Genomic DNA, 24366 nt, shown 5'->3' on the forward strand with positions numbered 1-24366 from the left:
TCTATCCACTGATCCAAACCAGCTAGGGCAGTAATGTACCATATTTTAAATCTCTTTTTAATTTCTGCAGTGTGATAGATGTCATTAAAATACAACTGAAAAACAGTTCTCAATCTCATTTCCACTGCCAGATTCAGGACAAATGTCATTCACACCCCCATTCTGTGATATTCCTGATAAGAGTTGCTTTTCATCCCTTTCTTTTCCACTCCAGAAAGCAGAGTGGAAGGCAAGTGAATGGTAATACTATATGACCTTGAATCCAGTCATCTATACAACTTGAGATTCTGTATTATTTTCATGATACCTCACACCCGATCATAACACAGCTTTATGTCAGCACCATTTCTGAGGATCCTTCATTAGTTCCTTGTCTTAGAGCCAAGATTCTCATTTGCACTCAATTTCAGATATTATTAATATAACCAGTAGAAAGGAGTTTTAAAAAATATTTATTATATTTGGTTCTAGAAATTATAGAAAATAAAAACTGGTACAATTATGTCACAGATCCTTAGAAAGCATATTTATCTTTTCACACCAAACAGGAGTTTTATGCAATGCCAGAAATGGAAATACCTAGGCAGTCAGTGACAAAGGTTAATGCTGCTAAGAGGAGCCCTTGTGAATTTTTAAAGTTTTCTTCTCTGCTATCATGTATTTTTGGGCAAATACTAGTCCAGCGGAAAGAGTTCTGAACATAAAAGGCACCTAGAGTAAAAATTAGACCTTGACTAATAAAAATAGGTGCACATGTTTACATTTAGAAAAAAGGTCCTATGAATGCAACTCTTCTGCAAACAGTGATAATATAAATGCAAAAGCCATTGTAACTAAAAACTCTATAAACAATTACCTGAACCTGATACATAAGCTAGATAATGGCAATCACTTTTGTGTTCATAAATCCACAGATGTTTCATCATCATTTAAATAAGCACGAGTACTATGTTTATTTTCATAAGTCAGAGGGTGCTGTAATTATTTACCCATCAAGATTTGTTTGGTTGCATTTTCTCTTAAAATGCATTATTGTGTACTCATTTCATAGATGTTAAAAATTACCGTTGTCCAAAAATGTAGCAAAACCTGCCCTGGCCGGTGTGGCTCAGTTGTTTGGAGTGTTGTCCAGTGCACCAAAAGGTCATGGGTTCGATTTCCGGTCTGGGCATATACCCAGGTTTTGGGTTTGATCCCCGGTCGAGGTGAACATGGGAAGGCAGCCAATTGATGTTTCTCTCTCTCTCACATTGATGTTTTTCTCTCTATCTTCCTTCCACTCTCTCTATTTTATAAAATCATTAAAATATATCCTTTGGGTGATGATTAAAAAAAAAAAAGTAGCAAAAGCTAAAACTGCCACTTTAAACTAAAGTCCTTTTTAATTATTATAAAGCCAGTAAAGCTGACATTTTTCTATGACTTAAGCACTTGAAATACACTGTAACCCATTTATATTCTCTAAACTAAATTAGGATCCTCAGGATTTGTATATGTGTATAAATATTGCAAATTAAGCTAATAAAAACTTGAAAAAATACAAATAATCTTTTACTACAAAGATCCAAAATCCACTATAGGTCTGTACTAAGAGAAAGATGAACAGGAGGCCAGCAGACACTTGTCTGCATTTTCTGATCTGGAACAAAGGGCTCAGCGGAGCCAGGTGGTATTCAGCTGGGTTTGGTTCTTGATGCTGGTATCCATTTTTAGCACTTCACGAATGGCCATGGTAGCGTAGGTAGAAGGAGGAAGAGAAAAATCCATCTTCAGAGCTCTGTATTTGCCTTCTGCCAGGCATGAAAGAAGAGAACACTCAGAAAAGTAAGGCAGTTGCAGACTGACTGGGGCAAGTCATATAATCTCTACACAAATGAAAGTATTGTGCTCTTTTCCCCAGTCTTTTCATTCCCAGAGGGCCTCAGAGAACGAGCCTCAGAAGTAAAAGATCTGTGAGTGTCTGACCCAGTTGACTCTCTCCGTGTATTCTACCTGGAACTGTCATAAAAAAGGCAAATGACAGAATAGCACAGGAGAGAAATGCATGTAAAATAAAAAAAAACCAATAAAACAATCAGAGCACAGGGTGAAGACAGACAAAGCAATGGCAACCAGAATCTGACAATGACAATGTAAATTTAATGTTTTAGATATTCTTTCTGGATTTTCGCTCACCTTTGCTAACTCTCTATGGGGGTGTAGAGGAAATATTCAATCACCTAAAACAAAAACCTTCTATAACTGTCATTCATTTTCAGTGGGATTTACTGTTTTAATCACGACTTCCAGCTACAATCATGAAACTGAGATGACAAAACACAAAACAAATTACGGAGTGGATGGGAAGTGGTGGGATTATAAGAGCTTTCTTTTTGTTTTTGTATGAGAAATACAGGGTGTCTCCCCAAAATGTAAAGCACAAATAGTTAATAGCTCAATTTTGAAAATGAAATGTATTTTCAATTAAAATCACTACCTTTATCATTATTCAAACTGTGTATACATTTTTTGGGGACACCCTATATTTCAAAGTTGACACAGACCTGATGGTTGAGTAAACTTACCAGAAGCAAAAACTGGTGGTGGTTTCCCTTCTAGATTGTCCACATCTGTGTTGAAGAGTGGAATTTTAGGGTCATCGTATGCAACAACTTCCCTTTAAAACATATAAATAAAAAAAGGATAAACGTGAACTTGGAAAGGTACCAAGTCATTCATCACCATTTGTTTAGTAAGGAAAACACAGGTCTATTATAGACAATAGTGGAACTACTTAATAACAGAACAGGGCCAAATTTTATGCATAAATATTGCTTTTATATTATTATATAGCAAGGTAACAGATGATGCCAGCCTATAGAAAAGAAAATGTTTCCCCAGGATGAAAAATCTTTAATAGGGAAAAAGTTCATTTCCCGCACATTTTTCAATAATTTATTGTCAATAAGATATAAATTAAGCCACTTTCACTGTATGTTTGCCTTCGTTTATTTCTTGGTGATTTGAAAATTACCAAAAGGAGCAGAAATAGTATTAGTTATGACAACAACTAACACTTACATGCCAGGTGTTTTGTTTTTTTAAAATATTTTTATTGATTTCAGAGAGAGGAAGGGAGAAGAGAGAGATAGAAACATCAATGATGAGAGAGAATCATTGATCGGCTGCCTCCAGCACGACCCTACTGGGGATAGAGCCTGCAACCCAGGCATGTGCCCTTGACTGGCATTGAACCTGGGGCCCCTCAGTCCACAGCCTACACTCTATCCATTGAGCCAAACCAGCTAGGACCATGCCAGGTTTTACACACTGAAAAATATATATGTGGTGTGAAAGCTTAAAATCTCACATAGTAATTCAGTTCTATTTCATTCTGGACTATTACTCACCAGCTGACGTTCTGAGGACGAATAATGATCTTTCGGTAGGCCCCTGATAAAGAATAATCTCGAATTTTGTGTCTCATGTTGTCGATATCAAGATTATCTGCTGTGAGCATTTCCCTGTAGGCGTCACTAACTAACATAAAGTACAACAAGTTAGTTGGAATGTATCATGTCAGCAAGCTACCTTGAACTAGACTATAGAGTAACATATAAATTCAGTTGGTTCACCCTAACACAATTAGTCACGCTAATATATGATCCAGTCTATTCTCTGGAATCAAAACTTAGTGACTCACTAACCAGGACCAGGCCTCTCCAGGTTAAGTTTGAACCTACTTATAAGTTACCTTTGCAAACAGCTTCAGTATCTGGGGAGTAAGGTTCCCAAGCCAGTTACAAAAGGCCATTTCACCAGAAGTTCCTAAAGTACAATTTATACATGCTCAGAGATGGAAGAGAACATATACAGAAGCCTCCAACTCTTCTGGCAGAAGGTAGTTATAAATAAATGTATAAAAATCAGAGACCTGGGAAAACCATCTGGCTCACCCGGCACCTGATGTAGCATCTTCTCCTAACACCGGAGAGAGCTGCCGTAGCCCTCCCGTGGGTGCTTGCCCGTTGCCATGTGAGGTACGCAATTATTAAAAAGTCTTCCTGTTCCAAGCTGAAATCTGTCTTCTTGTAATTTCTGTTGACTGCTTTGAAACAAGCAGATCAACAGTCCACTTCCACATGTATTCATAAGTACTGGACCTCTGAGCCATACCTTCTCTAGGCCAAACATCGGTTCCCCCAACTGTCCTTCCTTTGACATTTTTGCATTTCGCACCAAATCCCTTTATCTGCCTCTGGGATAACAAGCTTAAGTTCAACAGTAACTCCAGATACTTTTTTTAAAATTGAATTCATTGGGGTGACATTGGTTTACAAAACCATACAGGTTTCAAGTGTACAACTCAATAAAACATCATCTGCACACTGTATCATGAACCCATTGCCCCAAGCAGTCCTTCTAAGACCCCATTTTCCCTTCCTTTGAACCCTCTGTACCGCCCACCCCCCCAGCCCGTTCCCTCTGGATACCACCACACTGTTATCTGTGTCTATGGGTTATATACATATATGTGTGTGTTTTTCTTCTTAATCCCTTAATTTTCTCTCATCCAGTCCAATTCCAGATACTTTTTATGTAGACAACTATCAAACAGCCTTTTCTATCTATATATTTGATCTTGGAGCATAGATGTGAGAATTTATATTTAACTCTATTAAATGACCCCTGCAGTTCTTTTTAAATGCTTATTTACATATAATTAATATTAACTATTTTGGGTCACACTACTTGCAAATATGATAAGCAGATATCCTTATTCAAGTTATTTATAAAAAATGTTAGGATCAAGAAAAGACTAGCTGAGGACACACTTATCAGGATAACTCAGGGTTGCTGGGCACCCAGTGCAGTAGGCAGTTAGGCGTGACCAGGGCAAGGATGATGGGCCAGGTATGGAAGGTCACCATGGTGGAAAGCCCTGTGTGCCCAGCAAGGAACAATTAACCTTTTGCACTCGGATGTCGAGTGTGACTCGACACGGTTAGCATCGGTAGCAGCTCGTATGTCGAATTGTATTGAATGTATCAATAATTTGAAATATAAAAAAATCCAAATGAATAAGTTTGTATGAAAAGAAACTCCAGTTTTTTATTCTACTGCCGCGCTTTGTAAAATCTGGGGTATTTAAAAAATTAAGTCCCGAGTAGAATAAAGGAATCGAGAAAAAAAGCAAGCGAGTGCAAAGGGTTAATTATAGGGTGGGACCTTGCCCCCAGGGTGACCTTTCCTCCCCTAGCATATCCCTGGTTATGGGATAGACCCCCTCCGAGGAGGAATAAAGGGATGGAGAAGAACCTCAAATGAATCCCATACAAGCCCTTGCACAACCACTCCCTTATGCATTAAGCCCTCAGGATAATGAGGAGCACAGCAACATGTCAGTGGAAGATTACCATTTAACTGTTTTATAAGTATTTGCATTATCAAAGAAGGATGTTAATCCTAATCATTTCACTATTAGTAAAATATCAAGGACCATAACACTGATAAGTAAAATAATTCTGGCCTTTTGAGAGATGTCTTAACAGGAAAACACCTCCCGAAACCCAGGCTTGGCTAGGAGTAAACTTCCAGGGTCAGTTCGATGCTCAGAGCTGCTTTCTTTTAAATTTCTGAATCCTTGAACAATAAAAGTTCCAGTCTTCGCCCACTCCACCCCCCACCAAAGGCATCCATGAAGGTAACAAAAGTAATTCTTTGTTTGTTTTGTTTGTTTGTTTATTTCAGAGAGGGAGAGGGAGAGATAGAAACATCAATGATGAGAGAGAATCGTTGATCGGGATCAGCCCACCACCTGGGCAGGTGCCCTAACCGGGAATCAACCAGAGAAACTTCAGTCCACAGGCGTCCGCAGGCTTACGCTCTATCCATTGAGCCAAACTGGGTAGGGCACAAAAGTAATTCTTAACAGGCTCTGTGGAATGGGAAGTAATTCTAACTTTTTCACTTTATAAATTTCTGTGCTTGCTGAGTTTTAAAACACAATGAGCAGATAGTTAAAAAAAAAAAAGTTAAAAAAAGTAAAGTTAAAGTAGAATTATCCATTCACTTCCTCAAGGATTCTTTCTAAAAACTTCCCATCCTTAGTAAGAACTAATGAATTTCAGAAATTTAAATAATAATGCCCGTAACAACAATACTGATAACAATAACACCAATACCAAATACTACCATCACCTTGCTTCTTAATTTAAATAATCTGAATGCATCCCTTTCTGGGAGACTTCTACAAGTGAACACAGTTTATATATGTTTAAAGTCTAAACATGATGGATAACCAAGTTCTATATTATATTAAAAATATAACTGATTTTTCCCCCTTTCTCTACTCTTGGCTGCCAGTGGCTTAATTGTGTTAGTCTTTGTTTTGAACTATTTCCCCATACAGGGCACTTACTTTTATGCTTTGGGTAGATAACATCAAAACCAGGCAAGGGCATTACCACATCATGGATGGAGTAATTATTAACATCTTCTTCCTCGATGTAGGTGGCTGTGGCTACAAATTCACAAATAAGTAAATTAAGAAAATAGGCAATATTTTCATGAGCTCAATCTTCTAAAATTACATACATCTGAGCCATCAGAAGCGCAAGGTGGTACAGTTCTGTGGCCTACAAAGCTTAAAGAAGTCAGAGTTGGAATATATACCTTTCACTTTTTCTACTCTACCCAAGAAATAAAAATCAGACTTGGTAAAAGTACTAAGTTAAAACTTTCATTTCTCAGCTGCACTTTCACTGTTTGGGAATGCTTGTTTTTAACAATCAGCTCCTTTTCCTTGTTAAACAATGCTACAAAATACTATTAGGAAAGCTATCACAAATTAATGCCTTTTGCTAAAAGAATGAACAATAAAAAACCAATACAGTCTGTAGTTAGAGGATAAAATATGGTGGCCTACAGGACATTAGAACACACTTGATATAGCCCCTGGCCGGTGTGGCTCAGTTGGTTGGGCGACGTCCTGTGCACCAAAAGGTTGCTGGTTGGATAACTGGTTGGGGCACATGCCTGCTTTGCAGGCTCGATTCCCAGTAGGGGGCCTACAGGAGGCAGCCAATTAACGTTTCTTTTTCATATCAGTGTTTCTCTCTCTCCCTTCCTCTCTAAAGCCAATAAAACATATATTTTTTAAAAGTTTTTTAAAAACACACTGATCTGATCAATATTGGGAGGAAAAATATTTTTAACATTGAAATAAACTATGCACAACTTACTTTCTTCACCAAAAATAACAGCAATGTTTTCTGCCTTATTCCTAGAAAACCACATTTTTGTAGGGTTTCCGGTTTTGCTAATACGTCAAGACACAGTAGATACAGTCATGGAAAAAGACAGAATAAAGCAGACAAATCAGTTGTCAGTATCCATGGCCTCTGACCCTGTCTTGACCATGAAAGGGAAGTGTTTGACATACACCTGCTAAAAAGCTTATGAAGATACAGGCTCAATAAAGGAATGTGAACAGCAACAACAGATGTGAAACAATGGCAGGGTCTTCCATTCAGTCTCTAACTGTAACTAGTTCCTTTAAGACCATTGAATAAAGATAAAAATCTACACTGAGCCCTAACCGGTTTGGCTCAGTGGATAGAGCGTTGGCCTGCGGACCGAAGGGTCCCAGGTTCGATTCCGGTCATAGGCATGTACCTTGGTTGCGGGCACATCCCCAGTAGGGAGTGTGCAGGAGGCAGCTGATCGATGTTTCTCTCTCATCGATGTTTCTAGCTCGCTATTCCTCTCCCTTCCCCTCTGTAAAAAATCAATAAAACATATTAAAAAAAAAAAATCTACACTGAAATCTTTGTTTGGCAAGCTCACATTTTTCTTTCACTGTCTGGTAATTCCCTTAACTTTCCATTAAAGATTTTTAATAGCATATTTAAGACTCCTGCTATTCAAACGTTAATCGTGAGCTTCATTGTAAGATTTATAAAATGTATTCCTTCCTCTCACACCTCCTTAAAATTTATTTCTTCAAAGACCTGATAACGCAATACCTCAACAACAGACAGACTTGATACTGAATCCCAGCCTTTTCTTTCTTTAACCGCCTGCGGAACCCCGGGCAAGTGACTGAACCTCATCTGAAGAATGGAAAGAATTCTTGGCAGTACTACCATGAGCTTCAAACTAGAAGACACTGATGAGGGACTTAGCATAAGGACTGTGCACAGTAATAGCTCAACAGCAGATGAGATTGTCTGGGTGTCTGAGAAACATTTTGAGCTCAGAGTGTGTACAAAATGTTCATTAGGTCATGGCCCACATGTAAAGTGAGCTCCAATCTGAAGTTAGGAAACTCCTTAAACCTGGCCAACAGCCCAGAGGCTGAAGTTCATCCCAAAGTGCAGACAAGTATTTGCTAGACCCAGATTAAAGCTTGGAGAGGGATTTTAGGTAACATTGAGTCCACGTCTTATTCCAGCTGAGAAAATAGACAGTCGAGCGCGTACTCAAACCAGAGGTATATTTCTCATTAAAGATACACATCTAAACTAGTCAGTCTGAGTTTACAATGTCCTTCCATTTCAAACATACTAGACATCTCTCTCTCTTAACTAGTAGTCAGGCTGGATTTTAAACTCTGGTATCACATACTTGGACTCTAGTTTGACTGAATAATGACAATATCTGCCTTTTTACCTCCTTTGAGAACTAGGTCCCCTGGAACAGGTGTCAGTCCGTACTCTTCTATCCTCTTGCTCACCATGTTATTCCACACATAGCTTTGGTAGCTATGAATATACATTAAGCGATTATTTCTAGGTATCTGGAGGGAAGAAAAAAAAAGGCAAGAAACAAAAAGTTCTAAATATTAAAAGTACAGTACTTTGCAAGGCAGATCTCACTTTAGTGGTGACCCTACTATAAGACACTCACACCTTAAACCTCCAATACGTAGCACCCGGTGTTAGACACGGAAGCCCTCACACTCAAGGGTATTCACAATCGGCTGCAGCCACAGCTGTGCCCATGTGTATCCACAGTGCAAACATTCACGCAGACAAAGCAAACACCCACAGAACTTAGGCCCTCCGTCAAAGATAACAGACTTCAAACCCAAGGAATGCCTATGTCAATTCTAGAGCTAATGGTGCTTTCTCCACCATAATTTTCTGTCAGGGAGGAAACCTAAATGATGGAACTAACAAACAATTTCATGAAGAATCCTGCTTTTTTGAGTACATCCTGGGGAAGAGTCAGTAAGACTCAAGTTTAAGAGTTAAGCTGTAGTCTATTCTGGATTGTCGTTCTCCAAATACTAGTGTAGGCTACACAACAGTGGGTAACCAATTTGCATAACCACGAAGAAACTAAATGAAATGCCATCACTTAGACCCCTTAGTGTGCAACCCTCTTAACTGAGGCAGGTTACAGTTCTGATGCTGGAGAATGATCAAGAAATGAACTCAATGATGGATTCTGAGTTTTTCAAAGAGCAAGACAGTGAATTCAAATTTCCTCGTAGATAATATTCTCCACATCACTGCTCTTCTCATGCCCTCAATGTTAACTATTATGCCGACACTGCTGGCATCCACTACCCGCCCCCACGACCTTACAGGGTCTGAAGAACCACGCAAATATCACACACCCCTCAGAGATCACTGAAGGGTCCTCATTCACTTTCTGCTCTTTCTGAATTTAGTAAAGCATTTAAAGATAAAATGTAAAAAGCATTAAACCACCTTGAGTCATTTGCCTGACTTTACAAATCGCACTCACTATGCCAAATGCAGAGACTATATTCTTCATTCCATATTTTGAAAGTCCTCGAAGCAGCTGCCCTTCCACACACCTTTTGACAGGGAGCTTTCTGAGGGCAGCGGCTGGGTCTTTGGTCTTCGCCCATTCTTCCCTGCATTTAACCAAGTACCCCTTTTCGGCTGAAGGGGGGGGGCGGAGAGAAAGATGTGATTGAACAATTTATCCAACAGACAGATTTGCATTAACTTAAAATGCTTCATACAGAACACAAATTAGAAAATGCTATTTGTAAAAGCTTCCGCTAACCTGAGAATCACCATCAGAAAATAAGATGGGAAATGTAGGAAGTTTACAGAACTAGACAGCTTTGTCATCACCCCAGGATTTAAAGCCAGTTACTGTTCATTATCACAGCTGACTCAACATACCACAAAACCTTGGCGTTCCTTCCTTCCTTCCCCTTTTCTATAGGATTGTCGAATTTAATGGGTTACTTCCCTCAAAATTAGATAATTTTGTCTCTTTTAAATATGCAAATGAGTGATTTACCCAAAGTGGGCATCATCATTTTTGATCATCTGTAAAGTGGTACTTAAATCATTTTTCATGCAGTATAATTTTAGAAATATTTTCTGGAAAGTTTTAGTGAATTTTTCAAACTAAAGATTCTCAATATGTTTTGCCAAGTTTTTATATCCTATTACACTTTTAAAAATGAACCACAAATTCCTGTGTTCAGAGATTTAATAGTGCATGGAGAAAAGGGAATGAATGTATTCATTAAATAAATCAGATGAGCTAAAAAGCTGAAAACAGCATATAAATGATAAATCTCAAACATGTACATAAACCTTATGAGAATAAAGAAATAAACTATACTTTTTATTTTACCAAAAACCCCCACAATTTTTAAAAATTCTGAAGTAACTCCCCTAATTTTCACATGCTTTCATTCATAGCAATGCCAAGAATATCTAGCCATATATTCTATTTTTTTCATAACATCAATTTTATTCTCACCTCCAGAACGGGGTTTCAATATTAAATCCATGACTTCAGCCCAAGAATTTTGTAGTATAGCTCTAAAATGAAACAGCATTTAATTTAGTTACTTTCACATGACGATGGAATTTTATATGTCCCAATCTGTGGAGTCAACAAATCACATTTGACTTTATGTATTTTACTAAATTTAAAAGTAAACAGAAAACCTAATATGATACAGATTTCATATGTAAATGCCAAAAGAACTTAAAAATAGAGAGAAGATCCTGTTCTACCCAGATTGAGCACGGCCCTTTATAGTGAAGCCAAACTCCTCCAGCCGAGTAGCTGAAGCTGTTTTATCACAACAAAGGCCCAGTTTGTTCCATGAGTATGTATTTTGTTTCTTCAGTTAAAGCCTTCAGAAACACGTAATAAATTTGGACCAGGGAATTTTTAGTTATTAAAAAAAAGAGAGAGAAGAAAAAAACATAAGGTCTACTCTTGACATTTAGTATCATTTCACACTTTTAAAAGTCTATAAATTTTATTAAAAAGGGTAAATACTATACAGTTATGCTTTAAGTTGCTACATATGGTATTATCTGTAAATAAAAGTTAAGTCTTTAGGTGCCAAAACTTATTTGAAACTTCTCAAAAAAATTTCTCCCTATGTTTTTTTTTTTTTTTAAAAAAATATATTTTATTGATTTTTTATAGAGAGGAAGAGAGAGGGATAGAGAGTTAGAAACATCGATGAGAGAGAAACATCGATCAGCTGCCTCTTGCACACCCCCTACTGGGGACGTGCCCGCAACCAAGGCACATGCCCTTGACCGGAATCGAACCTGGGACTCTAGAGTCCGCAGGCCGACGCTCTATCCACTGAGCCAAACCGGTTTCGGCTCCCTATGTTTTTATAAACCTTCTGGCCTAATGAAACAGAATAAATACAATTTATCCTTTTCTATTATTCTTATCAAATGAAAAAGCCTTTTTTTTGCTGATTATAAGTCATACACGTGTCTTAAAAATTAAACAGTACATTAGAAAGTTACCTGTTATCTAATCTCTAAGAAGTTAAACAGTTAATACTTTAGAGAGTCTTTTAAAAAACTTTTTGATATATCTATAAGCATATGTAATTTTCCTTTCTTCTATTAAACTATCTTTTGCCATACAGAAGTAACATTTTGTGTAACATTTCTGGTTTTGGAGTACGCTTAGAAAGGCCTTCCCTAACAAAATATAGAAATCCTTTCTATTAACTTTTGTTTTGTTTTTTCCCCTCCAGTTAATTAGTATTTATATTTTTCACATTTAAGTTAATCTATATGGGATATTTTGTATATTAAATTGTATGAAGTGCTGTTTAGTATCTGTTGATGAGATCATATGAATTTTCTTTTATTTTTAAAAAAATATATTTTTATTTATTTCAGAGAGGAAGGGAGAGAGAGAAATAGAAGCATCAATGATGAGAGAGAATCATTGACCAGCTGCCTACTCCAAGTCCCACACTGGGGATTGAGTCAGCAACCTGGACATATGCCCTGACAGGGAATTGAACCATGACCTCCTGGTTCATAGGTCAACGCTCAACCACTGAGCCATGCTGGCTGAGCATATGAATTTTAAATCTACTAATACAACAAATTATATTAATAGATTTCCTATTGATGGCCATCCTTGAAGTCCTAGAAGAAGCTACGGTATTATGAACCTTTTTTTAAAATATATTTTTATTTACTTCAGAGAGGAAGGGAGAGGGAGAGATAGAAGCATCAATGATGAAAGAGAATCACTGATTGGCTGCCTCTTGCACGCACCCTACTGGGGATCGAGCCCACAACCCAGGCATGTGCCCTGACCAGGAATTGAACCGTGACCTCCTGGCTCATAGGTTGATGCTCAATCACTGAGTCATGCCAGCTGGGCTTTGCCAATTTTTAAATCAGGTTGCTGCTGTTTTTTAATTGAGATGTAGAAATTCTTTATATATTTTGGATATTAACCCCTAATCAGATATTTGCAATATTTTCTCCTATTCTGTGGATTGCTTTTTCATTCTGTTGAGTGTCCATTGAGTGCCAATATTTTATTTATTTATTTCCCTCACAATAGTGATTTTATTAAATGATTTGCTTTATAAAACATTGCAGATGTCATAATTGTTAACATAACAACTTACCAAATTGTAGTTAACTGGTGCAGCTTGCTGAGCTTGTTTTATAAAGGAAAGGAAATGCCAAAACCCTGTTTAAAGTTATTCCATTACAGTCCAGGAGAACAGAGGAGATTTGTTTCTCTGACACTTAAATTAGGCAAATAAAGCAGGTGAGTTTCCCTCCCACATATGAAGCACTCCATCAGAATAGTCTGACAAACTAGACAGCCTGCATTCAAGAGGTTACACATTCGCTTCAAAGTCGGAGGGCTTTTAATTTTTTTTTTTTTTGTACTTAAAGCAGTCCTTATTTGTATTTTTAAAAAGATTTTTTAAAAACTGCCGAAACCGGTTTGGCTCAGTGGATAGAGCGTCGGTCTGCGGACTGAAGGGTCCCAGGTTCGATTCCGGTCAAGGGCATGTACATTGGTTGCGGGCACATCCCCAGTAGGGGGTGTGCAGGAGGCGGCTGGTCGATGTTTCTCTCTCATTGATGTTTCTGGCTCTCTGTCCCTCTCCCTTCCTCTCTGAAAAAATCAATAAAATATATTTTAAAAAAAAGATTTTTTAAAAACTGCATTTTAGAGAGGGAGGGGGGGGAGAGAGAGAGAGAGAGAGAGAGAGAGAGAGAGACAGACAGACAGACAGACAGACAGACAGACAGACATCGACTCAAGAGTGTAGCATCTATCAGCTGCCTCCTGCACAACCCACATTGGGGATGGAGCCCGAAACCCGGGCATGTGCCCTGACCAGGAATCAACCGGCAACCCCTCAGTGCACAGGATGGTGCCCAACCAACTGAGCCACACTGGCCAGGGCTATTTAATTTCTAAGTATCAAACTAGTGCTTTTTAGCTGCCGTATCTTCACTCTGAGAGAAGCAATCTTCTCCACAATGTATATTTAATATCCTCATGCTCAATTTTAAACAAAGCAACTTTTAATACTAGGTGCACACCACATGACCTCACTGCAAACTGCCTTTCTTGTTAAGTTATGAAGTAGTGTATGGAGTGCAAACAAACTTTGTTTCCAGTTTAGTGACTGCTGCTATGGCATCAGATAGCAACAATGACAGAATTATTAGGTCTGTTTCTTTTTAAAAAATACTTTTATTGATTTCAGAGAGGAAGGTAAAGGAAGAGAGATAGAAACATCTATGATAAGGGAGAATCATTGATCGACTGTCTCCTGCATGCCCCCTACTGCACGCCCTGACCAGGAATTGAACCCTGACCTGTTTCATAGCCCGAGCCATGCCAGTCAGGTGAGTTCTGCTTTTTTAAACTACGATTTAATAGCACATGAAGTTCCCAGTTGTAACCCCTTGGCAGCAAGATCCAAGTTCCTTCATTTGCACATTAGCACCTAAGTGTCAAGGGGTTAAATAAGCAGCACACAAATACTGCACTCCTGATTGTAGCATTTGGCAGAACTGAGAGGAAAGCAAGTTGTGTTATTTGTATTTTAAAGCACGTTAAAGGGATTGTGCTTTTAACCATGAAAAATGCAACTTCATGTAGTCAGCAGGTGTAAGTCAAGAAAACACCGCTTTTCCCAGGACTACAGATGGCCAACGAGTGAGCTCTGCAGACCTCTCTGTGGAGAGCGGCTACAGCGTTCGGACAGGTTCAAGCCTCGGACTGACTTGTGGCAAAGCCACATACAAGTCCCAGCTTGGAGGGCAATGCCCTCCCAGCACAATTATAGCCAAAAGGCTATGGTTGTAAGCTTGACCTTATAGTCCGACCCTGCAGTCCTAGGTAGCTAAAGGATGTGGGCTGCAGGAGGTGCAGCAAGTGCTGCCTAAACAAAACCTGACAGAGTTCCGAGGATGGCAACAACAGGAAAGAAGCAGATTTGAAATTCACAAGAACATTGTAAACATCTTGCCCTTGTTTTGCTTTGTGTGATCAGACTATAAAATAAAGCTTTGGCTTCCAGGCTGTGTCATTGTTTCCTCATCCAGGCACAGTGATCCACCTGGTCCCACTGTATTCTCTTGTCTATTTTCTTTAATCCTTCACCGCCCTTCCTCAGGTTCACCCCTTGGCCGTGCGGTTCACCTCCCTATGCTTAAATTTCCTTTGCTACAATGAAGGGTTTGAAACACAGGGAAGAACACACTAAATAACCTCTCATGTCATTTCCAAGTCATAACTTCCACAACTCTAACTCCCATGTGAATAATTACTTTATGTAACACTAGAGGCCCTGTGCACGATTTCGTGCACAGGTGGGTTCCCTCGGCCTGGCCAGCGACCGGGCCTGATCAGGGCCACAGGAGGTTGGCTGGCGGGGGGTGGGGCTGTGGGGGAGGTTGGCTGTGGGAGCACACTGACCCCCAGGGAGCAGCTCCTGCATCGAGCGTCTGCCCCCTGGTGGTCAGTGTGCATCATAGTGACCTGCTGTTTGGTCTTTCGGTTGTTTAGGCTTTTATATATATAGATATTCTCTGCTGGACAGCAGTATAGCATAAGTAGGTTTATGAACCCAAGTATTTATTGATGGGATGCCCATCATAGCTAGAGGGATTTCCTATTGACTAAAAGTTAATCAGAATTCTTAAAATAGGTTTTACTTCACCAATTACAGTCTATAGCACTTTAAAAATAAAAGTCAATAAACTGGATAAAAGCACAATACCTGGATGTCAAGGGTGGGAGAAAAAGGTACTTTTCCAGTTATATCCTTCTGAATTCTGAGTTATTATTTTACCTTGTGTATGTGTTATTTCATACAAACAACAAAAATTAGGAGGCTGTGGATCAGTTAATTGTCCAAAAGGATGACACGCTGGCTCATGTGGCCCAGACACGAGGAAATCTAGAAATAATTAAAAATACTACCTGCTTCTTTTTTATGAGAGAGCTCTTTCAGACGAGAGTTAAGAACTTGAATACAAACCTTCCAACTTGGTATGTGGGGACGGCTGTAGTTCCAAATCTTTGCATTCCGTAGTAGTTAATAAAACCAATCTCCTTGAGAGAGTTCATGGCTTGTTCTACTTGGTCATCAGTTCCTGTTATATTTCTGTAGGGGCCCAAATTATCCAGAGAAAAAAATTTACAGTCAAACACATTAAGGGATGCACATCATAAATGACATGGCTTGGTTTCCATGCTTTCCCCTTGTTCCGTGCAGCTTTCTTTCTGCTTCCTGACCACTTTGATATTTCTTTTTATTTAATTGTGGTAAAAGAGATGTAACATGAAACGAACCATTTTAGCCATTTTCAAGCTTGCAATATAGTGGCATTAAGGACATTCACAATCTTGTGTAACCTTCAATGGTATCCACTTCTAGAACTTTTTCATCTTCCCAAACCGAAACTCTACACCCATTAGATACCAACTCTCCACCCTCCCCTCCACCCCTGGCCCAGGAAACCTCCTTCTACTTTCTGGGTCTAGGATTTGCCTCTTCTAGGCCTCACATAAGTGGAACGATGCATTCTTTGTCTTTTAACACAGTATTTAAGGAGATGGCGTCTTTCCAAAGGTGGAGCTGAGTTTTTAGAGGGGTGTCAGTACAAATACTCCAGTATTTGTTCTCCCAGCCCTATGAGGCCCCACTCTGCCTTCCCTTGCTGCCATGCCTGCTAGTACCAGCTCACTTAGATTAATAACTGCTCTGTTTTTTTCCTTATGAGGTCACATCGAGTATAGATGTGATAAGGCAAGACCCTTTCTGGTCTGCACCTGACCCAGTTCTTTACCTGAGAACAACAGTGAAGTGATTCCCTTGAAGCTCTCCCAATTTCAGAGGGTTTTTCTGATAGCTGAAATTCCCTAGCTTAAAGTTCATCAAGCACTTGTTCAAGTGGGCAAGTCTTTGCGCAGTTATTCTAAAAAAACAAACAAAAAAAACAACAACACACCACAACAACAATCAATAAAGCAGAGCAGGTGAGAGCATGTCAGGACCTTCATTTTCAGGGGTTTTAAAGGCTGGGTGTTTAGGGTGGTCATGGAGGCTGTGCCATTGGACACATTAGGCTACATTAGGCCACTCCATCAAGCCTGGGAGATGTAGCAACTCTACCTAAAAAAAGGAGCCCCTGAGAATTCCAAACAAGATGAACTCAAAGAGGCCCACACCAAGACACATCATAATTAAAATGCAAAAGGTTAAAGACAAAGAGAGAATCTTAAAAGCAGCAAGAGAAAAGCAGTCATCTAAAGGGAGCTCCCATAAGACTGTCAGCTGATCTCTGCACAGAAACTTTACAGGCCAAAAGGGAATGGCAATATTCAAAGTGAGGAAAAGCAAGGACCTACAACCAAGATTACTCTGCTCAGCAAACTAGATTTTTGAATTTTGAAGGACAGAAAAAGAGCTTCCCAGACAAGAAAAAGCTAAAGAAGTTAATTATTACCAAACCAGTGTTATATGAAATGTTAAACGCTATTTTTTAAGAAGAAAAAGATAAAAAATATAAATAAAAGGTAATATGTATCTATCAAAAATTAAATCTAAAAAACAAAATAAATGAACAAGCAGATCAGAAACACACTTATAGATACAGAGAACATTTTGATGGTTGCCAGTTAGGAGGGCGTGGGGAAATGAGTAAAAAAGATGGAGGGATTAAGAAGTACAAATTGGCCCAGCCAGGATGGCTGTTTGTTGAGTGTCATCCCATGCACCAAGAGGTCACTGGTTCAATTTCCAGTCAGGGCACATGCCTGGGTTGTGGGCTAGATCCCAGTAGGGGGAGTGCAGAAGGCCACCAATTGACGATTCTCATCAATGAGAGAAAGAGAGAGAGAAATATTGATGTGAGGGAGACACATTGATTGACTGCCTCTAGTACACATCCCAACTGGGGCTGCAACTCAGGCACATGCCCTTCACTGGGAGCTGAACCCGGGACCCTTCGGTGCGAGGGCCAAAACTTTAACCACTGAGTCTCGCCGGTCAAGGCTGGGGTGATATTTTTTAAATGTTGACTATCCTGTTCTCCCAATCTTTCATCCAGCTGTTCAGGATGAAAAATGCTGCCATGTGTAAAAGAGTGTTTTTCTGCATCTACCAGGAAAAATGCTGCCATGTGTAAAGGAGTGTTTTTCTGTATCTACCATTCCTTAGTTGGCCTTCTTCTGTAACTAAGGACTGCATAGTAAAATTTCAGTTAAATTCAGGAATCCTTTTAAATAGCCCTGGGACTTAAAGCATAGTTAGAAAGGATATCCTAAATCCTAATCCCTAGTCAGATATATATATTTAATTATCCCAAGAACATGTAGAGTACTTTTATAGTTGTTGTTTAGAGTAAAAAGGGTACTTTTAATTTTGTTTCCTTTTGGCTTAGAGTAGTGATACACTTTTTGATCATGTCTCACTTAGATCAGTGTTGGCCTCCATGAATTCACTGAGACACTAAGCTTCACTGCTGGTCTTTCAGTAGTTTATATTGGTTGCAGCGACAAATAAAAGAACTCTGAGCACTGTGGTTCTAGGGGCTTTGACCGGGACTTTCTGATTCTCCCTCCTCAGTCAACTTCTGATGCCAAAAGCAGCTCATTTAGAAAGGAGGGGAATGGGTCTTGCTGGCTCAGGAAGATTTCCTCCTCTCGTCGTGTTTTAAATGATCGAGTCTCCTCATTCTAAGCAACAAGAGGGTTCAGAGGAGGGAAAGTGTTCTTCACACACAAACCAGCAACTGTGTCAACTGCTGCTCAGTAGCTTTGGCTCTGCATTTTAAATTAACAGCAGCACACATATCTTTTTGCTTTTTGTTCTTTTTTATAGGGAGGTTGTGGAGTATACTAGTAAATACTGCCCCCAGGACATGGCTATAAAAATATATATTTATATTAAATTTATAGATCTACATACATGTGCAATGATGCTGTGGCTGCTGCTGCTTTTTATTTATTTATTTATTTATTTATTAAATATATTTTATTGATTTTTTACAGAGAGGAAGGAAGAGGGATAGAGTTAGAAACATCGATGAGAAAGAAACATCAATCAGCTGCCTCCTGCACACCTCCCTCTGGGGATGTGCCTGCAACCAAGGTACATGCTCTTGACCGGAATCGAACCTGGGACCCTTCAGTCCGCAGGCCGACGCTCTATCCACTGAGCCAAACCGGTTTTGGCTGCTGCTGCTTTTTAACTGGTTTTGTTATTATTTGTTATTATAATAACTGGTTTTGTTATTATCTGACAAAGGATAATAACATTCAATAGAGTCACATAAAAACATTGCATGGATTTGTTCATTCAGTTGTATTTTAAAAATTGTTTTAACAAAATACTTTCCTTTTATCTCTCCCCTTTATATTACAGTTAAGATGTGTTAAGGTAACTTACATTACCTATGGAATTCATTTCAGGATAGTGAAGGTGGAAGTTACAGACTGCCATAGAAAAGGAGCGCGTTGGATCTGATAGGGCTGAGAACCATCTGTTTAGGGGCCCAGAAATCATGTGAAAGCAGAACTTAAAAAGAAGCCCTGAACATTTTTGTCAACTCCAAACCAGGCTCCCTGGACACACCCTCCTCTACCATCCCCATAAGACTTCTGTGCCGTGCCCAGAGCAGTCCCTGTCATGGCCCTTGCAGCCCATTCTAAGCCATCGTGTGCCAGCATGTGTTTTCTGAATTGGGCTGGGAGGTATGGCCATAGTATCAGGAAGAAATCCCTAGGGTTAATCCCAGGTCTCTTAAGATTTTAAAGATACGAGGAAGTGTTAAATATTATGAGGGGAAAAAAAAAAAAAGAATTTACACCTATGCATTTTGTGATCTGCTCACATATCTTTCTGTTGTTCACTTCTTAAGAATTCTTTGAAGCCACATTTAAAAAGAGAGGGAAAGAGGAAATAGCACCTTTTAGAAACTGTGTTATTATTATTGTATTGTTAAGGAATCCACATCTATGACTGCCATGCTCACAGTGACACGTTCTTACACACCACTCTGGACTTTCTCTTATAACCACCGTCTTCTCTTTCGACCTCAATTGAAAACCCAGATTCCTGAGGCCTCAGTCTCTGCCCTTCCATTCCTGGAAGGTCCCGAAGCCAACCCTGTAGGAGGTTTTTTCAAGGAGAAGACGGCTTTGTCTTCCCAGATGACAAACGCTCTGCTTTGCTTTATGAGGCAGATAGCAACCCCAAACCACCGACAGGTTGGGACCTGCGCAGGCCTCAATACAGCTATATTTCTATGTTTAAATTTTTTTAAAAAAATGTATTTTTTATAATATATTTTTATTGATTTCAGAGAGGAAGGGAGAGGGAGAGAGAGATAGAAACATCAGTGATGAGAGAGATGTGCAGGAGGATGTGCAAGAGGCAGCCGATCAATGATTCTCTCTCTCATCACTGATATTTCTCTCTCTTCCTCTCCCTTCCTCTCTGAAATCAAAATTAAAAAAACTATACAAAAATTTTTTTTGATCTACCTGGAATGTTTAGAATAGGGAATTGAGGTAAGGAACCAATTTAATTTTATTTTCAGATGTTATCTCAGCCACATTTACTGATTCAACCAATCAAATCTGCTGACTTTAAATGCTACTTTGAATATGTACTAAATCTGTGGATGTATCTGGGTCTAATTATTCTACCTATTTCTGTGCCAGTATCAAAGTGCTTTAAATGTATTTCAATATGCTTTGTTTTTTAATTTAATAAATAATATGCTTTATTTATTTTAAAAATAAAATCTTTTTATATATACACATTTTTATATATATAAAGAATCTGTTTTATTTTTTAAAATGAAATCCTTTTATATATACCGTATTTTCTGGCATATAAGATGACTGGGCGTATAGAAGATTTTCCTGGGTTAAAAAGTGGTCTTATATGCCAGAAAATACGGTATATGAAATCCTCTTTTATATATACATACTATATATATATATATATATATATATATATATATATAGTGGCCAGATTATTATGATCTCTGAACTCATAATAATCTGACCACTCAGGGTATATCCTATATAATAGACTAATATGCAAATTGTCCCCTCAACCAGGAGTTCGACCAGCAGGCAGGCCAGCCAACCGCCCATGACCCCTCCCCGTGGCCAGGCTGGCTGGACCCCCCCCATGCATGAACTCATGTGTGTGTATGTGTGTGTGTGTACACACACACACACACACACACACACACACACTCTGTGGCCAGATTATTATGCATTCAGAGATCATAATAATCTGGCCACTCAGTGTATATAGTATATATAGTATATATAGTATATATATAATATACACACACACACACACACACACATATTTATTGATTTCAGAGAGGAAGGAAGAGGGAGAGAGATAGAAACATCAATGATGAGAGAGAATCATTGATTGGCTGTCTCCTGCACACCCCACACTAGTGATCGAGCCCACAACCTGGGCATGTGACTGACCAGGAATTGAACTGTGACCTCCTGGTTCATAGGCTGATGCTCAACTATGGAGCCACGCCAGCTGGGCTGTACTTCTTTTTTTTTTTAAATGAGTTAAGTTTATCATTTTAACCTTTATAAAGTGTATAATTCTGTGGTTTCTAATACAGTCACAAGGTTGTGAAACTGTCACCACTATCTAATTCCAGAACAATTCCATTACCCCCAAAAGAAACCCTATACTTATTAACCCCATTCCCTCTCCCTGCAGCCTCTGGAAACCACTGATCTACTTTCTGTCTCTATAGATTTCTCTATTTTGGACATTTCATATGAATATAATCATATCACATGTGGCCTTCTGTATCTGACTTCTTTTACTTAGTACAATGTTTTTTAAGATTCATCCATGTGGTAGTATGTATCCGCACTTCATTCCTCTTTTTGGCAGAATCATATTCTGTTGCCTATTCTTGAATATACAACAGACATGCATTTCTGAATCCCACTAGCACAGCAGAAAGCAAGAGCTGTGTTCAGTTCTTGTTGGTCTGGGTGCTCCTGGAGAACAGCTGAAATGGAGTTGACAATATCTTCACAAAATAGTTCACAGTTTTAACTTCGATGACCCTGGATCCGGCTTCTTGGTTGTAAACTCCTAGCCAATTCTGTGAGTAAGTTGGCAATAGCAAAATCTCACTTTTAAAATGCCAACTTAAGCAGCATGTTGCACAAAAGGCCTTTATTAACAAAGCCAGGGGAATACTGGCTCAGAAAGGAGACTGGGAGGGGGAGGCAGGAAAAGAAACAAATCGTTCTGAACGAAGCTGTGCCTGCTTGAGATCCTGTTAAAATTACTAGGTGACTTTGGAGAGCTGCAAGAAGCTGGAAAAAAACGCAGCTTATCCCCAGGATTGGCCGATGCAGCAGCAGTGAAATCCTCGCATGGTAGCGTGGATTTCTCCTGTGCAACCGTGTTCAGGGGAAAGGCCAATCTGCCCGGCCCCACATCCATTAAGCAAACTAAGAGTGTAGCCTGCATCTGTAAGGTAAGTGCTAATGGGCTTTCCCAAGGCCAGCAGTGAGGTGTCTAATGTAGTTTCTTACTATCAACAGATGATAAAGGCAACAAAGGTCTGAAGACGGATCAGCCTTGTGATGAAGTGTGACACCTGGTGGCTGACCAAGAAGAAAATAAATACCTTCACTCTTCAAATATTCAAAAATTTCACAGCATATAATGCAGTATAAACAATGAGGTGCCTTTTTTTTACTCTCAAGTTAGCAAATGACTTTTAAAAATGTCATAACACATGCCTGGTCTAAAGAACCAATGTGGAGAATTCTGGAGAAGCAGAATAAAGACAGGTACCACCTTTCTACAGAGCAATTGGGATTTCCTATTGAAAACCTGGAATTTCACATTCCCTTTATTTAAATTGGTAATTCCGCTGCCCTAGCCGGTGTGGCTCAGATGGTAGAGCACAGTCCCATGCACCTAGAAGTCACCAGCTTGATTCCTGGTCAGGGAACATGCCCGGGGTTTCAGACTTCATCCCCAGTAGGGAACGTGCAGGAGGCCGCAGATTGATGTTTCTCTCATCAATATTTCTCCCTCTCTCTCCCCCTCTTCCTCTAAAATCAATTAACAGAAAAAAACACTTTAAAAAATCAGTAATTCGAGGGGGAACAGGAGCGGGCTGGAAGAGGTTAATGGGGGAAAAAGGAGGACCTATGTAATACTTTCAACAATAAAGACTAAAAGAAAAAAAAAATCGGTCATTCCACTGCTAAGTTTATCTTAATGAAGTTATTACAGATATGTGCCAAAATTCAGCTACCAATATGTCTGTCATGAAATTGCTTATGATAGCAAGAAATTGGAAACAATATAAACATTCAGAAACAAAGTAATCGTTCATAAACTAGGCTATGTCCATATATTTAAATGTCTTTTCCTATGTAATACAATGATTTTATTTAACAGGGAAAGAGATGCATCATTTATTATTCACAAGGAAGGAACACACTTTACATATAAATATTTTGGCTCATGAGAGAAAATATGCCAAGTTATGAACAAAGCAATCTCTGAGGGAGTACGATTATGGCAGAAATTTCATTTCCACCTGATTTCTTCCGTGCTGAAAACAAAACTAACCAACTTAAATTTTAATGTAGGTGAAAAATTCCCAGAGCCAGCCGGAAAGAACAGGACTTGACTATAACAATACTTCAGATAGCAAAGAGAAGGCAACAAGCCCCCGTGTCCCACAGCCACAGAGTACGGGCAGCCTGAGCTCCAGGCCCTCGTCGTTCATCCATTCTGCAGAGTTCCTGGCAGCCCCGGCCCATTTCCTACAGAGGCTGTTCCAAACCTTCACACTCTTCTCAAGTTCCCTTCCCCACTCCTGCCCGCTTCACTCTCAACAGAGGACCACATTCCACGTGTCACAGGAGGAAAAAATTAGGCAGGAAGGTAGGAGCACCACCATTTCAAGTGTTTCCTCCTGCTCTCTCTCAAACACATCACACCTGCACACACCACTGTCATGGAGAGAACACGCTCTCACTCCGCTTTACTGCCACAGCATACCACGGTCCCCAGGTCAGGGGAAAAAAGGACTGGAGAATCCATTGTGATGCAACCAGGAGCTCAATCCCCGGTTCTAATGAATCAGAAAAGTGATGGGAAAGAAGCCAGATTGTGGGGTAAAGAGGAGATGCCACGTCAAATTCATTATGAAAAGATAGGAGAATTACAAGTAAATATAAGTATTTATTTTAAGTGGGGACAGCCAGCACAGATGTCTTATTTAAAAATATATATATTTTATTGATTTTTTACAGAGAGCAAGGGAGAGGGATAGAGAGTCAGAAACATCGATGAGAGAGAAACATCGATCAGCTGCCTCCTGCACACCCGCCACCTGGACGTGCCCGCAACCAAGGCACGTGCCCTTGACCGAAATCGAACCCGGGACCCCTCAGTCCGCAGGCCGACGCTCTATCCACTGAGCCAAACCGGTTTCAGCCAGATGTCTTATTTTTAATCCTATATAATAAAAGCCCAGCAACCAAACGGCAGAACGACAAGAATGATCAGTTGACCAGTCGCTATGA

General features: G+C 39.4%; 1 protein-coding gene across 6 annotated transcripts in view; it reads right to left on the bottom strand.

Moving 5' to 3' along the window:
* Positions 1–435: 435 nt before the first annotated feature.
* The window catches only part of PUS7 (pseudouridine synthase 7), a 52190-nt gene continuing 28259 nt past the window's right edge, over positions 436–24366 (bottom strand). The window contains exons 8-16 of one of the 6 annotated variants that reach the window (XM_054726377.1): positions 16590–16718; positions 15779–15904; positions 10738–10799; positions 9736–9896; positions 8653–8779; positions 6401–6502; positions 3390–3519; positions 2565–2656; positions 436–1790 (exon numbers count right to left, since the gene is read on the bottom strand). In XM_054726377.1, coding sequence (XP_054582352.1) covers positions 1654–1790; positions 2565–2656; positions 3390–3519; positions 6401–6502; positions 8653–8779; positions 9736–9896; positions 10738–10799; positions 15779–15904; positions 16590–16718 — 1066 coding nt within the window. In that variant the 3' untranslated portion in view covers positions 436–1653. Of the gene's footprint in view, positions 1791–2223; positions 2304–2564; positions 2657–3389; positions 3520–5787; positions 5884–6400; positions 6503–8652; positions 8780–9735; positions 9897–10737; positions 10800–15778; positions 15905–16589; positions 16719–24366 lie in introns of those variants that run through there. The other 5 variants (XM_054726378.1, XM_054726380.1, XM_054726381.1 and 2 more) reach the window with 5 other exon arrangements.

This window comes from Eptesicus fuscus, chromosome 14, assembly GCF_027574615.1.
Source record: "Eptesicus fuscus isolate TK198812 chromosome 14, DD_ASM_mEF_20220401, whole genome shotgun sequence".
NCBI classification, from domain to species: domain Eukaryota; kingdom Metazoa; phylum Chordata; class Mammalia; order Chiroptera; family Vespertilionidae; genus Eptesicus; species Eptesicus fuscus.